The 16,369-nt window shown below is 49.1% G+C and overlaps 2 protein-coding genes across 3 annotated transcripts; one reads left to right on the top strand and one right to left on the bottom strand.

Annotated features, from left to right (window-relative positions):
• Nucleotides 1-3,025: 3,025 nt before the first annotated feature.
• Nucleotides 3,026-10,760, bottom strand: EMC8 (ER membrane protein complex subunit 8). The gene is made up of 5 exons (XM_014874506.2): nt 10,481-10,760; nt 6,647-6,723; nt 5,162-5,231; nt 4,599-4,693; nt 3,026-3,862 (listed from the first exon to the last, which is right to left on the bottom strand). The coding sequence occupies exons 1-5, from the start codon at nt 10,676-10,678 to the stop codon at nt 3,703-3,705; spliced, it is 600 nt and encodes a 199-aa protein (XP_014729992.1). The 5' UTR covers nt 10,679-10,760; the 3' UTR covers nt 3,026-3,702.
• Nucleotides 10,761-11,956: 1,196 nt separating this feature from the next.
• Nucleotides 11,957-16,231, top strand: COX4I1 (cytochrome c oxidase subunit 4I1). 2 transcript variants are annotated; one of them, XM_014874507.2, is made up of 5 exons: nt 11,957-12,034; nt 12,768-12,847; nt 13,625-13,792; nt 15,010-15,141; nt 15,965-16,231. In XM_014874507.2, the coding sequence occupies exons 2-5, from the start codon at nt 12,769-12,771 to the stop codon at nt 16,099-16,101; spliced, it is 516 nt and encodes a 171-aa protein (XP_014729993.1). In that variant the 5' UTR covers nt 11,957-12,034; nt 12,768; the 3' UTR covers nt 16,102-16,231. The 2 variants fall into 2 exon arrangements, with proteins under 2 accessions (XP_014729993.1, XP_088028234.1); XM_088172108.1 differs by having other exon boundaries at nt 11,975-12,034; nt 12,755-12,847.
• The last annotated feature ends 138 nt before the right edge of the window (nt 16,232-16,369 follow it).

Genomic DNA, 16,369 nt, shown 5'->3' with positions numbered 1-16,369 from the left:
CTGGGAATAGCAGAGCCTGGGCAGGGTGAGAGGTGAGCAGCCCGATAGAGACCAGGTCGTGTGGGTGCCCCAGCTCGGCTGCAGGAGCTGAATTCCACCCAAACGAGAAGCAGAGCTAACAGATCGAGCACATTTCCCCTCGAGGCCATTTTCCAGGCTGCACTCAGCCGCAAGCCCACCCCGCTAACAGCTCCTCCATTAGCATTATCCCGGCTCTCCCTGGCAGTGCCCTCCTCCAGCGGCATCTCCAGACGCTTCCCAGATCACAGAGTGCAGTGATTAGGCGCGGAGCCAGGGAGCAGAGAGCCCCGGCATTGCTTCCTGCATCTGTCACTGTCACCTCTCCTCGCCTGCCACTCGCAGAAGGAATTCTTGGGGGCAGGGGGCCGCCCCTCACGGCTGGGGTGGGCTTTGCACATGTGTTTGCTGCTGGCTCCAGCTGTGCCAGGTGATGTCTGAACTGCTCACCTGCTCCTGCATCCACATCAGCTCCAAGAGCTGGGGCTGTTACATCTCTGCTCACGTTCCTCGGGGAGGGAACATCCCAGGAGCAGATGGGAAGAGGGGAAATGCCAGCAGCTTCGCTTGCTGGATGGGGAAAAAACTTCCCCAAATCCTCGTATGCACACACAGAATGATGAGCTCAGGGAGAAGATGGGGCCTGGCATTCCCTGGGAACGGGGACCACACTTGTGAGTGCCCCAGGAACAGCTGAGCAGGGATTCCATGGCTCCTGTCATCCATCTGCTTGTAGGGATGTTAGCCACAGTTCTGAAAAACTGAGTGGGGAAAAGAGAATCCCACAGGCTGGGAGAGCTGGGAGTGCTCACATGGGGAAGAGAAGGATCCAGGGAGAGCTCAGAGTCCCTTGCAGGGCCTAAAGGGGCTCCGGGAGAGCTGGAGAGGGACTGGGGACAACGGATGGACGGACAGGACACAGGAATGGCATCCCACTGCCAGAGGGCAGGATTGGATGGGATTTTGGGCAGGAATTGTTCCCTGTGAGGGAGGCCCTGGCACAGGGTGCCCAGAGAAGCTGTGGCTGCCCCTGGATCCCTGGGAGTGTCCAAGGCCAGGCTGGACACTGGGGCTTGGAGCACCCTGGGACAGTGGAAGGTGACCTTGGCCATGGCAGGGTGGAATGGGACGATTTTAAGATCCCTTCCCACTCAAACCAGGGATTCCTTTTTCCAAGTGCTTCAGGTCATGTGGATGAGGTAAAAAGTTGTGAGTTAAAACATCTGAGCAGGCAAATGCCAAATCTCCAAATTTTGGTGGATAGGGAGGAAAAAAGTTCATCCTGAAAGTAATTGGTTGCTAACAAACCAAAAAAGAGTAGGACACACATTCCCAGTGCTGCCTTCCCAGCTCTCACCAGGGCTCCAGCAAGAGATGCCTTCCCCAAGATTTCCTCCCTCTGAAGTTTTAAAAGGAATTACCTTGATTTCCTGCGCTGGATCAGTGGATCAAACAGCCAGGAAAGCAGCATTTGCTCCGGGCACATCAGCAGGAAAGGGGAACACAGCCATGCCCGAGCCCTGCAGCTTCCTCATTCTTTCAGGAGAGCCAGGCGGCTGCTGCCTGGATTTATGGAATTGCTGCTTTTGTCCAGCCTTCAATGCAAATAGGCCAGGGGAGATAAGATCTGCAGGTTTGTCCTCTTTGCTTAAAGCCAGCCTGGGCTTCTGCTGGTGGCAAAAAATCCTCATTTGAAAGCAAAGGGAAGATTAAAGAAAAGGGGAAGACAAAGCACTAAAAGCTGCTCCCCTGCCAGCACCGTGCCCAGGTTAGTCACAGGGAATATTCCAGCCGGTTACACTGAGGAGACAAACTCTGCCTCACAGGGGAAGCAGGATTAGCCTGAATTTGCATATTTATGATCAAAGCTTGATTAGCAGAAGCTATTACAAAGAACAAGAAACACATTTCCCATTTCCCGCGGCTCAGGAGACACAGCAGCTCCTTGTGACAACCCCACACGAGGAATCTGGCTGAGATAACGATCTGCCTCTGGAACAATGCCTTGGATTTCCCTGGTGTTTGTACAAAAGTCCTCTTCCTGCAGCCCGGGTGCTTTGCATTCTGCTCCCAGGGTATCTTTTCCTACAGATGTAGAGTGGAGCAGCCACTGGAATGTGTTATCTCGCTGCTTTTGGGAGCTAAATACATGTTTTCAGTCAACAAGTGAAAACATTTCCCTCTCCTGCAAGCCTGACTCAGCCTAGGGAAGGTTCTTGACTCGGTGCCAATCTCTTTGGTAATCACACCTCACCCATGCACAGCAGGGAGATAAAAACCAAAGTGTCCACAGCTTCCTCTCCTCCCTCCACCTCACCTCATGGCCCTGTGGAATCTCACCTGGAGGGAACTCCACAGCCTGGGGGCATCCAGGGTCTATTCCCTGCTGCAAGGAGGATTTTAGCCTTGCCCCATCCCTCTCCAAGACCAGGAGTAAAACTTGGGCTTATCGACCCAAAATTTTAAAGGTGCTGATATGTCCATTTTGAAATAAGCCCAGGTTGGATGGGGCTTGGAGCAACCTGCTCATGGGGAAGGTGTCCCTGCCCATGGAACGAGATGATCTTTAAGTCCCTTCTGACCCAAACTTTGCTGTGACTTTAACACTAAGATTGGAGACAGGCAGACAGACATTTTGTGAATATTTTGATCTTCCTTGTAACAACATTTCTGGGCAGGAAAAGAAGGAAATACGGAGGAATTGTTGCAGGCTGGGCTTGTGTTTAACTACAGCTGGGCAAACAACCACGAGGAGTGAGGCAACAAAGGCTTACAAAGAGCTCTTCTAGGCTGGTATAAAGCTGCATTGTCCAGGAAACTTCTCCTTGGAAATAAATATTAATGGGGAAGACAAGGCAAGCTGAACTAGGCTGTATCCAGGTTCCTTGATTCCATGGACTTGGATCATGTGGAAAATGAGATCTGCTGATTAACCCCCCCCAAAATGCACAAAATTAATAAAGTGTTTCACTACTGTAAACTCCAACTGCGGATTCAAGCTCAGCAGTGTGCTTCCAGTCCTTTTTATAAATCATTTACTTTGGGTTTAACACATTCAAGCAGTAACTGTGCTTTCCAAGCCCACAGAGAGCAGGAATCACCAGATTATTTGGGAATACTCCTTTAAAGGTCTGTCATGCTAAAGCACTGCAAAACAGGTGACACATGAGCATGGAACATCCTCAGCAGATTGCATTTTACTGTGCCAAGAGAGTTACAATTCCAACCCAGGCCAGAAGAAACCCTTCACCTCCCATTTGATCTATTTGCCCTTAAAATCTCTCATCTGAGGACAGGATTGATTTTTTTTTTTTTTTGGAAAGGTATTTCCAGAAATCGTTAAAAAGTAACCTCTCTAAAGATTAGAAAAGCTGAAGTCAAAACTTTGGAATAGGAACAGTGGGGGCCAAGCAGAAGCAGTTCTGGTTTCCAAGGAATAGCAACATTCACTACAAGTGGGATGGTGTCCACGAGGACAGCTGGCAGCTCTTCCAGGGAATGTCACCACCAACATTCCATGGCTTTAGGGACACAGCACCCTGCCACGGGACAGGCCACTCCTCTTTAATCAGTCAGCTTTCCACACAAGGTACTGAATATTAATTCTATTTACATTCAAAAATAGCATTTTTCTCTCTTCAGTACAGAGTGGGAATGCCCATGGATTAGTCAGGAGGATCTCTCCTAGCACAGGTGCAGCACAGCTTTGTTGATCTCTGGGTTTGTCCAGTCGTTGCGGATGTCATCCAGGTGATTATCAAAATCCACCAGTGTCTCGTAGGATTTGCTGTCCAGGAGGGATGCAGCGATTCGCTGGGCTTCAGTCCAATCTTCACAGAAGTCACTGGGATGGAAAAGAAGCAGGCATCAATTGGAATCATCACAAAAAAACTCTGGAAAATTAAGCCCTGCTGCAGTGTCCTCATACGGACGAGCTGGTTTTCCCTAAATCCCCTAAAACTCCCAGTTCACTTGTTGGATCCCACAAACCTGGGATTTTTGAGCTTTTTGTGCTTTCTGGCTCTGACCCCTTGGAGAACACTGCTTTTGACCTGAGGCCTTGGAGAAGGTTTCCAAATTTGAGTGATGGAGTTAAAATAATGGGTGTGTAGTTAAATAGAAGTGTGTGCTCTCAGAAGGGTTTTAAATTTTAAGTTTTTATAATATAGTAATAGGCATGGGACAAGATGGAGAATTTGGGGTGGTGTCTGCTTTTCAGTGTTCTTCCTTCTTCTTCATAATTTCAGGCAGTAATTTTTGGTTGGACAGTTAGTGCTGCACTAAGAGTCATGGAAGTTTGGTTATTGGGTCAAAAGCATAAATAATACAGGTGTTAGTTCTTATTGTACAGTTTAAGAGCCCTTGTAACCAGCTCGATTCAGCTCCATTTTGTTCACTTTCAGCTAGAAGTGTTGCAGAACTCTCTGTACTTTAAATAAGATTTCATAAACAACCAAGTCCAAACACAAGAAAATTAATTTCCTTCGTGTTTTTTAATCCTGACTCTGAGTGCAAACAGAAGAAACTTCAGACAAACCAGTAATGAAGTGGTGCAAACACCCCCTGTTCCTGTCACTCACACGTGTGGGTCCTTGCACCTCCACTTGTTCTCGTGCAGCTCGTACACGTGGATGGCAGGCTCCACACACTCCATGGTGAACTTGGTGTTGTCAACCTGGGGTAGAACACACAAACACCACCTCAGTCTTCTCCTCAGCATCCCAAGAGATGAAATAAACCTGAAATCAGTTTGTAAACACAGGGCGTTTTACACTCATCCACTGTTTTACCCTCAGACCGTCAAATTTAAGGTGCCAATGTCCTTTGTCACAGCAGTGAGGAGGCAAAGCCCTGTTTGTGACATTAAATATAAGAATTTAAGTTGCATGAGGAGGGCTGGAGCCAGAAATTGCTGCCTGAACATGTAGAGAAGGCCTCCAGTTCCTCTGAGGTGGCAGACAGCTCACCACTGTCTTTCTGTGAATTTACTTTGCAATTCACTGCTCGCTGCATCTCCTCCCTGGAGCATTTTGGAGGGGAAGAGAAACTGAATTCCTCATGAAAGGAGCCAGAGAACAGCATTTCCCTGGTCCACCAGCACGGTCAGAACACACAGGGGGGTGAGGGGAAGGAAGTTCTTTACCATGATGAGCGCAGTGTCCGTGAAACCCTCGGCAATCCGGGAGGCCACTTTCTCTGCAACCTGGTTTGGGCTGGAGCAGAAAGGAAAAGGAACTGAGTGATGGGAGGCACGAGTTTCAGCTGAAAGCAGCAGGAAATGAGCTCAGAGAGATGTGAGAGTGACTCTGGGTGCTTGCAAACAGGAACAAGATAAAGGAGCTGATGCCACAGCTGATAGAAGGCTCTACAGCAGAGAACTGGAGCTCAGCTGGGTTTGGGAGTGGCTTTGGAATGACATGGAATCAACATTTTGTGACCTCCTATCTTCTTCCCCCAGACCAAAGACTGCCCTGGCAGGCATTTAAAAAAGAATCTGAGTTTTGTCCCCAGTCTGCACTGAAAACTCGTCCAAAATCAGATAACCTTTGAAAACCTTTCCCACCTTTCAAAGGTGACAATCTCTGTGCAGTGCCACTTAATGTGGTGCCAATCACAATCTCTGTGTGGTGCCAGTTATCTTCAGAATTCAAACTGAAGCTCTAAAAAAACCAGGAAGCCTGTGATATTCTTTCAAACCTTAAAGAGAATAAACTGTAACTTCTCCTTAAAAATGTAGATTTATAAGGAAAGGACAAATGATTCTTTTATCCCTGCTAGATACCTTAGAAGTCATAAGAACTCCTTAAAAAACATAATTGAGTCTGAATATACATTAACAAATAACTGGAATCAGATCACCATGGAGTGGTTTGGGTTGGGAGAGACCTCTCATTCCATCCCCTTCCACTATCCCAGGTTGCCCCAAACCCCATGAAACCTTGGACACTTCCAGGAATGGGGTATAACATTTTAATAAGTTGCTGTTATTCTAATTAGTCCAAATCCTGGATTTATCCAATAGATAGAGGGAAAAACACAGAATCCACAGATCTAAAATTAAACTGTGGCTCCACAGGAAGGTTCCTCATTGTTTAGTGAGTAATCTGAGTCAGCCAGCAGGGAAAAAATATGACTAATCCTGAGGAAAAGAAATGATAAATAAGAGATATCACTGCCTGAGTGACATAATCTTCCATCTCTTTACCACGTAAAAAACTGCTTTGACAAAACTCAGTGATGATCGATTAAGAAATTTCAAAAGAATCACGTCACTCCTGACTTTCCATAAGATCCTGGGAGTCGCCAGACTTTCCAAGATCCATACTGCACGAGCAAACACTCTGCAGATTTTGGCTTTTTCCCTGACAACTGCAATTCAAGATGCTGGCACTCGTTCAAAGAGTGGCCTTTTATAGCAGGCACGGGAGGAGAGCGGGGATTCTGCAAAGCCTGGACTTTCTGCACCTGACCAAAGGCCACATCCCGCAGCCCCACGGAGACAATGTGGAAGCAGCTGACAGTTGTCAGAGTGAATCACACACGCCTGATTTATGGGGATGATTGCTGCTGGCAGAGTCCAAGGTACGAGCTAAAAGAGCAAACAGAAGGAAATATTGGCCCAACACACCTGGCATCTTTCACGCGTTCGTTCGCCTGGTAATATCCAGCTATCACGTAGCTGTTCTCCTTGCACCAGGAATCAATCTGGAAAAGCAATGGAAACAATAAATCCTAGGGGAAAAAAAAACCCTCCAGGATTTTTTCAATCCAAACTAACCCAGGAGGAAGGAAATCTCATGGTTGAACTGTAAATAAACTAGTGTTGTTCCATCTCTGCCACGGGGTTCTTGAAATAAATCTGAAAGAAATCTTGAAATGTTTCTGTCTTGGTCTGGGTGTGCTCACAGTTGGGTTGATTTAGCTGGGATGGAGAAATGCAACAGAGCATTTGGAGAATGATGGGAAGAATTAACCAAATGGAGCAAAAGAACAAGGAATTGTCTCAGTCAAAGCCTGGCCTAAATCCGAGTGACAGGACAATTAAACTCGGCCTGGAGAAGGTTTGGGTCTCACCCACCAAAGGCTGGGACAATTTTCTGTCAGTGCTCACCTGCCAAGGGACTTCAGAGAATGCTGCCCTCGTGGATGTGTGGCTGCCCTGTCCTTGCAGAAAGGTTTTATTTCTAATGTCACATTTCTAGAGGAAAAAGCAACCCTTTATAGGGCCCTCATTAGAAAAGAAAATTTTGAGGTGAAAGGTAAATGTGAGGCAGAAGTTTGTCCCATTTAGCAGCTTTTCAACTGAGATAAAACTGTTTTCTTTGAGAGCTCTTCCTGATTTAACATCTCTATGTAAATGCTTAAACTGATGTATTTTTGGCATATAATTTACACAATTTTTGATTTACACAAGTACAAAACTTAGGTCGTTTTGTTGGTTGCTGCTTTTTAATTGAATGAGTTTAAACACTGCTGTTCTTGCTGCTTTAAACTGGAGCTGAATTCCTCCTGCTGAGTGTGACTTTGAAAATATCTCTCTATCTATATATATGATATCTATATATATATATGATGTTTTTTATTAGAATTGAGGATATCAAGTCAGCAAAACACAAAGACAGAAGGGGAGGAAGCAGCTCGAATTTTCCTTTGCAGTCCCTAGAGAGCATGGCCTCAAAAAACCCTCCCCAGCTCTATTAAAAAGGACTCCAAAAATACATCTGGTGCTGACCTGTCTCATCCTGGGAGTCAAATCAATCTCATTTTCAGCAATAATTATTGTATTAGACTGCAGAACCAACCAAACAACACAGCCATGTGAATAATCCAAGGATGACATGGATTTAAGTGATTAAAAAAAAAAAAAAAAAGGCTGTGCAGCCCTGCAAGAGTTGTTGTTTCAAGTCTAAACTCATTTTGAGGGCTTAGGACTGGTTTTAATTGTTGTGGTTTGAAAGCTTGGCATTAGAGCCAGCAGCCCAGACAGTAAAATTAATAATAATAATTATTATTATAATTATAATTTTAAAAGCCCTTCCATCCATCTAAAAATTAAAAACCATTGTCCTAAATTAGTTTTTATTCTGTACCAAAAATTATCTGGAAAAGAAAGAAGAGAATGATTTTAAGTTCTCACTTTCCTAGCTGGTAATTAAAAATTTCTTCTGCATAAAGCAAAGGGAAAAAAATCTAATTTTGGAATGAAAGCTGTTTCCAGCTGTAATTTCCAAGCCCAGCACTGTCCCCACAGGTATCCTATAGCAATTAGCTCCTATTAGAAATATTAGAAATATTTTTAATATTAGAAATATTTTTAGTCATGTCCAGCCCTGACAAGGAAAAATCCAACTGGAAAACTCTGGAAGAAGGAGGAGGAGGAGAAGGAGAAGGAGAAGGAGGAGGAGGAAAAGGAAGAACAGGAGGAGGAGGAAAAAAAGGAGGAGGAGGAAGAGAAGGAGGAGGAGCTGAGCGCTGTTCCAGGAGAGGGAAGTGCTCCCTGGTTTCTCCTTTTTGGAGCCGTGGTTGTAAAACCACATCAATTAGCTGAGAAATTCAGAGGCTCGAGTGCAACTTAATTCACTTTTTCTTAATGACTGTGGCTTGGAAAAGGATTTCAAAGTGCAAATTAAACACGGGAGGTTCTGCTCCGCCCTCCGGAGCTCCGAATCTCGGGAAATCAGAGGATCCTGGAATATCCTGAGCTGGGAAGGGACCCTCAAGGATGATCAAAACAAGTCCTGGCCCTGCACAGACACCCCAAAATCCCTCCCTGTGCCTGGGAGCGCTGCTGGAAACCTTGGGAATGTGAACATTCCCTGGGGAATTCAGTGCCCGACCTCCCTCTGGAGGTGTTTGGGGTTTTTTGATTCCTTGTACCCCCTGAAAGGTTTAGCAGTCAAAGCCCAAAAGTTTGGAAGTCCCTCCTCTATTTCCAGATGAAATCTGGAGATTTTTTTGCTTCCATCATATTCTGGGATGGCTCAGGGCAGGGAAGAGGAGGTGAAACTTGTGGGGTTGGTTCTAAAAACCCTCCCATAGAGCCGCCCTCGACCAAGAATCAGCAATAATCGAACTTACAAAGACGCAGATCTCAATAAATTCGTTAGAATTGAAGCTGCTTTGCTGCAAAAGTTGAGTTTAAGCACCCTGATCTCCCTGATTTATTCTGGATCCACATGCCAGGTTGTACAGAAGATGTGGAATCAGCTCCTTCCAACCTTTTTCATGAGGAAATCCAATTTTCACCGCTGCTCTGACAGGAGTTATTGACACTTTTACCTTTGTTTAAACCCATAACAGCAGTAAAAAGCCCCAGGCTCTTGTAAAATTCTGTGTTATAGAGTGGCTGTGAACCACACAGAGCTATAGCAAACCCTAGTTATTGTGGGAAACAACAAGAGTTTCCAATCCTTACCTTTTTGTACCAAAAATTCTGTCATTGCTTTGGCTCCAGGATAATTTTCTTCCTACAGCTGTTGCAAGAAACTGGATTTATTTCCTAATAATCTCATCCTCATCCTACTGCAAGATCTTCACTCAAAAGCTGCATTGAAAACCTATAGTTTACGAAAATTCACTGCCACAAAGCCAGTGGAAAGACATTTAATCCTGATTTAATGAAAACATTCTGTGTTCTGCTACGCCTACACTGCTCTAGACAGATTTTAAATTATGAATTTTGTGTTTTTCATAGCAAAAGTAACTGGTCAGGGCTCAGGCTCAGCTCCTGTCCTGTGCCTCTGGCTGCATTTCATCATTTTCAGGCTTCACAAAGACGTCAATACTCCCATGGCATCATCTCAGCTGGAGGAAACTGGAATTTATTTATGAGTAACTGGAAGCTGCTTCCAAATAAAATCTTTATTGGGGTGAAAAAGACTGAGGGAAACATTAAAGACGAGTCTGGAGGAACCAGAAATTTGTTCTTTTTAATGATACCAAAAAGGGATGGATCTTCTTTAGCTCACAATCACATAATCATGGAACGGTTTGGGATGGAGGGGGCCTTAAAGTTCATCTCATTCCACTTTCCACCATCCCAGGGCCTGTCCAGCCTGGCCTTGGGCACTTCCAGGGATCCAGGGGCAGCCACAGCTTCTCTGGGAATCTGTGCCAGGGTCTCAGCACCCTCACAGGGAACAATTCCTGCCCAATATCCCATCTAAGGGCAGTGGAAGCCATTCCCTGTGTCGTTTCCCTCCATGCCTTGTCCCCAGTCCCTCTCCAGCTCTCCCGGAGCCCCTTTAGCCCCTGGAAAGGGCTCTGAGCTCTTCCTGGATCCTTCTCTTCCCCATGTGAGCACTCCCAGCTCTCCCAGCAGAGTTTTCCCAACCTTTGGAGCATCTCCACGGGCGCTCCACACCCTTCGCTCCCCGCAGGCCGTGCCAGCACCTCCCTCCACCCCCTCAAAACTCTGCCACGACCCCTCCCCATGTCCCACATCCCTACGGGAACACCTCACCAGGGTCAAGGCCACCTCCAGCATGGGGGCGAGCGCCAGCGTGCCGTGGAAGAGCGGGATGCAATCCACGAACAGCGCGGGCTGCGGCGGCCGCGGGGCGGGCGGGCGCTCGGCCACCAGCAGCCCGTTAACGGCGCAGTGCGGGTACTTGGCGCCGTGCAGAACCATCTTGCAGTAAGCCTGGGTTGTCAGCTTCATGGTGCCGCTGCCCGGCCCGGTGCGGCCCGGTCCCGCTGCCGGTCCCGGCCCGGTGCGGCCCCGCAGCCGCTTCACGCCGCTCCCCGCCCGCCGCCAAGCGCCGCCGGCTGTCGCCAAGCGCCGTCAAGCGCGGCCGCTTTTGCGACAGCGGTTTGAGGTGGATTTGGGGTGTGGGGAGGATGCAAAAAATGCGCGGAGGGTCTGAAAATTCCGCGGAGGATCCCAAAAAACCGTGGGATGAGGGGTGCAGGGTCAGGGGACTGAGCAGTGCGGGCTGGGTGCTGTGGGTGCCAGCGGTGCGGTGGAATCGGAATGGGAAAAACCTCTGGGATCATTGGGTAGGGATAAGATCTCGGAAAAGATCTCTGGGATCACCCAGCCCAACCTGTGGCCGATCACCTCCATGTCATCGTGAATCATGGAATGGTTTGGGTTGGAAAGGCCTTAAAGCCCATCCAGTTCCAGCCCTGACACTTCCAACCTTCCACCATCCCGTCTCCCAGCCCCATCCACCCTGGCCTTGGACAACGCCAGGGATGCGGCATCACAAATAATAAAGGAAAAAGGGTTTGTATATAAGAGGTAACACCCCAAATTACTTCAGTGATGCCTCAGCCACATTTATCCCTAGCTGTCACACTGATCTCTCCCTATCCAACGCCTGGAAGCTCTCGGTGCTTTTTCCGTCCTGGTATTTGGCTGGTTCTAGGCTCCAAACCTTGAACTCTGTGTCCACTTCTGGGCTCCTCACAGCAAGATCTTGAGAGGCTGGAGCGTGTCCAGGGAAGGGAATGGAGCTGGGAAGGGGCTGGAGAATCCTGAGGGAGCTGGGAAAGGGGCTCAGCCTGGAGAAAAGGAGGCTCAGGGGGAATTTCTGGCTCTGCACAACTCCCTGACAGGAGGGGACAGCCCCAGGTCAGGCTCTGCTCCCAGGGAACAGGGACAGGAGCAGAGGGAACGGCCTCAGGCTGGGCCAGGTGAGGCTCAGGATGGACATCAGCAGGAATTTCCCCATGGAAAGGGTGCTCAGGAATTGGAAGTGCTCAGGGAGGTTTGGAGTGCCCATCCCTGGAGGTGTCCCAGCAATTCCTGGATGTAGCAGTCAGTGCTCTGGACTGGTGACAAGGTGATGATCGATCACAGGTGGGACTCGCTGACCTTGGAACTCTTTTCCACCCTCAAACATCCCGGGATTTTGGAAATCCGGATAAACCTCCAGGGGAGTTCGCCCGCATCCCGTCAACCCCCGCGCGGGGCCGCTCCGGCCCGGCCCGCTCGTTGCCCCGCGCTCCCGGCGTGCCTGGCGCTTCCGGCCCGGCTCCTTCCGGTCCCGCCGCCGTAGAGGACGGTCGCCAGGTCGTGAGGCCGGGACGGGTCGGGGGGAGCCCGGCGGCGGGCTGGCAGCGGGCTGGGAGGGAGAACGGAGCCTCCCCGCCATCCCCATCCGCGCCCGGCATGGCGGGGCAGCGCGGGCTGGGGGCTTGCGGGGAGGGCGGTGAAGGGGGAGCGCTGCGACCCCTCCCGCGGGTTCCAGCTTGTACATGCGGGGCTATGTCCCCAGTGTCGCGACATGTCGGGCGGGACTGAGGTGACAGTCAGGGAGGGCAAGGTCAGGGGCAGATAGCGGCTCCTTGCGGGAGCTTGGGCGGCTCTGGGCTAAGATGGGGTCAGCGGAGGAGCTCGGATCCCGTGTGGGTGGGAATCCATTCCCTGGGACGTGCCCTTGCTGAGGGGTCGCTGCAGTGGCTGTGGGATGTGCTCGGGATGTGCTCGCTTGGGGCTCCTGGAATCTGCCCAGGAATGGTTTATTTTGGAATTACCGCATTCTAGAAGAGTGACTTAAATAATAGAATGTCCTTTGCTTCGGATGCAGGAGGCTCGAGTTAAAAACAGGGAGAGAAAAGCTCATCCAAGTCAGTTCAGTGGGAGAATATCCCAATAAATATCTTATTCAGCATGGAGTGATGTGCTGCCCTTTGGAGAAAGAGCAGCAAATCTTTAGACTGTATCTTTTTATATATATATATAAACTCGTGGAAAGTGTTCTTATTTCACCTTGGGCACTGACTGTTGCAGTCTGCCCCTGCAGGATGTTGGCTTCCAGAGTGTTCAGTCTGGTCGGGAGGAGATCCATCTCCACCTCCCTGTGCCTCAGGGCACACGGACACGGTGAGTCCCAGCTGCTGGGGAGGCAAGGAGGAAATAAAACAGGGCCTGGAGGGGAGGAACACAAAAAGCTGCTCTAGGTGGGGTGTGGGTGAGGGGAGGGTTGGGATGGAGGGAGCTTGGGGAGGTGGCAGGAATCACAATCATGGAATCATTCAGGTGGGAGAAGAACTCCAAGGTCACCAAGTCCAACCTGTACCAAATCCCCACCTTGTCCCCAGCCCAGAGCACTCAGTGCCACATCCAGGAATTGCTGGGACACCTCCAGGGATGGGCACTCCAAACCTCCCTGGGCACTTCCAATTCCTGAGCACCCTTTCCATGAGGAAATTCCTGCTGATGTCCACCCTGAGCCTCCCCTGGCCCAGCCTGAGGCCGTTCCCTCTGCTCCTGTCCCTGTTCCCTGGGAGCAGAGCCCGACCTGGGGCTGTCCCCTCCTGTCAGGGAGTTGTGCAGAGCCAGAAATTCCCCCTGAGCCTCCTTTTCTCCAGCTGAGCTCCCTCAACAGCCCCTGGATCCCTGGCAGTGTCCTAGGCCAGGCTGGACAAGGCTTGGAGTGCTGGGATAGTGGGAGCTGTCCCTGGGAACGGGATGAGCTTTAAGGTCTTTCCCAATCCATCCCAAACCGTTCTGTAATTCCATTTTTCTGCCATTAGAACAGGATTTATTCTGAAATCCTCACCCCCTGCATTCCTGCACTTTTGCACTGTCGGGTTTTGTGCTGTCAGCAGCCAGAGCTGTTTGTGCAGGCCCTTGACCAGTGTCCCTGTGTCCCCTCAGCTGGCGTGGTCAAGGCTGAGGATTACACCCTGCCAGCCTACGTGGACCGGCGGGACGTGCCCCTGCCCGAGGTGGCCTTTGTGAGGGACCTCTCTGCACAGCAGAAGGCGCTCAAGGAGAAGGAGAAGGCATCATGGAGCGCCCTGTCCGTGGATGAGAAAGTGGAATGTAGGTTTTGGGGGCTCTGAGGGACCTCCCAGGGTCCAGCAACAGCACGGTTTCCATGTTCAGTGGTGTGAAATGGGTTGGGTGGGAAGGGAAGATCATCTGTCCAACCTGGTCTTGGGCACTTCCAGGGATCCAGGAGCAGTCACAGCTTCTCTGAGCACCCTGTGCCAGGGTCTCCCCACCCTCACAGGGAACAATTCTTCCCAATATCCCATCTAAACCCACTCAGCTCAAAGCCATTCCCCTTGTCCTGTCACTCCAGCTTTTTGTTCCATGGCCATGCTTAGAACAGCTCTAAATCCTTTTTTTACCCAGTGTCTGTGAGCAGAGCTGATCCATGAAGGATTTTTCTTAATTATGATGGAGCTCCTTGTGTGCTCCATGATTTTTATTCCCAAGATCTTTGGTGTTGTTACAGAACATGAAGTGGCCCTGCTGTGGCTTCTGTTCTATATCTGAGGTCACATTCAGCCATTCCTTCCTCTTCCACAAACCAAATAATAATAATTAGATTTATTTCTTGATTCCCATCTGCTTTCAACAAGCCAGAAAAAAAAATCTGTTCAATACAACAACATACCATTGTTAGTCCAGCTGAGTGAAGCGAGCCCCAAACACAAACGTGGATTTGAATGTTAATAACCACTGACCTTGGCATGAACCAAATTCCAGCTAATGAAAGCTCCTCGTGGGTGTTTTGACTTGCAAATAAATGTGCCACATCTTTTCTAATTCCTCTTGTGATATGAAGGGAGAACCTGGTCTGGGGAAGGTTTAAAACTTTGTGGGGAGTTGCTCAGAAGTTCCTGAGCACTCCAGATTTTCTGTTGCTTTGGATTTTAAATTCCTGTGGATTTCAGTGTCAGCTGAGAAGCCTTTTGAGCTCAAAGCATTCCTGCTGGAATTATTTGTGCTAGGAATCTTTGGGGTCAATAACAACACTGGGAATTGGAGGGGAGGAAGGAGAACTCCCAGCTTTTCTTCTTTCAGGTCCATACCATAACTTGTGCCCAACTCTAGGATAATCTGTAAAATGGAGACTAAAATTGATGTGGAGGTGAAACAACTGATTGGCTTTGGTGTGTGCCAAACCTCATTTAACATCTATCCCCTTTTGGGCAGCCTCAGGCTTTGTTCACCTTCCTCTGCAGAGTTCTGGTCACCTGCAAATCCCAGGAAAAGTTAAAAGAGAGGATTTGATGCTTTTTTTCCCCCAGTATATCGCATGAAATTCAACGAGACCTACGCAGAGATGAACAAAGGGACAAACGAGTGGAAAACCGTCCTGGGGGGAGTTTTGTTCTTCCTTGGTTTCACTGGACTCATCCTTATCTGGCAGAAGCACTTCAGTAAGTAACTGTTCCGTGGAGAGTGGGATCAGGAGATGCCTGATGGGAATTCTGTGGGGTGGAGTGGTTTATGGAACAACCAGAACAGGGACTTCCAGCAGGAGCTGTCTGTCAGTCCCTGAAAACTCCATCGTGGACTTGTAGCTTGTGGGGATGTAGCAGAAATATTCAGGAAGCTGACTCACAGAAAGGGAGTGGAGCTTTGGGAGGACAGGAAATGGAAGGGAATGAGTGGTGAGATTCCTGATCCCAGAGCTTCCCCTCTTTCTGCTGCCTTGGTAGTGAACATTTGGGTTGCTGCCATGTTTGGCTGCATTCCCAGCTAAGGATCTGAGCTCCAGGGAGCCTCCAGCTGCCGAGAGGCAGAGCAGCAGTTAAAGGAGCTGCTCCCTGCCTTGAGGCTCCCAAAAATAGGAAAGCAGGAAGCTGTTATCTTGGTGATGAAGGAAACCACTGGAAAATCCATGTGGGAGTGTGGTCTGAGCTGGATGCTGCAGAAGCTGAAGGCAGGGAGTGGAGATTGGAACAGATCACAGAATCACAGGCTGATTTGGGTTGGAAGGGATCTTGAAGATTATCCCATTTCACCTCCATCCATGGACAGGGGCACTTCCCACTATCCCAGGTTTCTCCAAGCCCTGTCCAACCTGGCCTTGGACACTCCCAGGGATAGGGCAGCCACAGCTTCTCTGGGCAACCTGCTCCAATGGGATGACTTCAGGGGGGGTAAAAAACCCTTTTATTAGTGAACCTTAGCCCAAAATTCCCACCTTGCTGACGTGGCATGAGGACAGAATTGCATCATTGCCTTCCCATCCTGCAGTGTACGGCCCCATCCCTCACACCTTCTCCGATGAGTGGGTGTCAGCTCAGACCAAGAGGATGTTGGACATGAGGGTTAACCCCGTGGAGGGCATCTCAGCCCAGTGGGATTTTGACAAGAACGAATGGAAGAAATAAAGCAACTCAGTGGAAACCTGCTCTGCTTGAATATGAAATGATTCCATCACCTGTGTGTGACCTCGTTGCTTGTTGTACTGGAACACCCTCTCCACCTCCAGAAATGCTAATAAATGTCTGGTTAACTTGAGAGGTGCCTGTTGCTGGTGTCTGGATTGGTTTTTTGGGGTGGGACATAGGGTTCCTGAACAGGATTTGCTTCCTGGCTTAATATTTTCAGGGCTAAGAAAGCTGCTGCCAGATTCCTCCCTTCAGCTGAGCTGGTGTC

This window comes from Sturnus vulgaris, chromosome 12 (assembly GCF_052056855.1).
Source record: "Sturnus vulgaris isolate bStuVul1 chromosome 12, bStuVul1.hap1, whole genome shotgun sequence".
Classification (NCBI taxonomy): domain Eukaryota; kingdom Metazoa; phylum Chordata; class Aves; order Passeriformes; family Sturnidae; genus Sturnus; species Sturnus vulgaris.
This window is presented reverse-complemented; position numbering and strand designations above follow the sequence as displayed.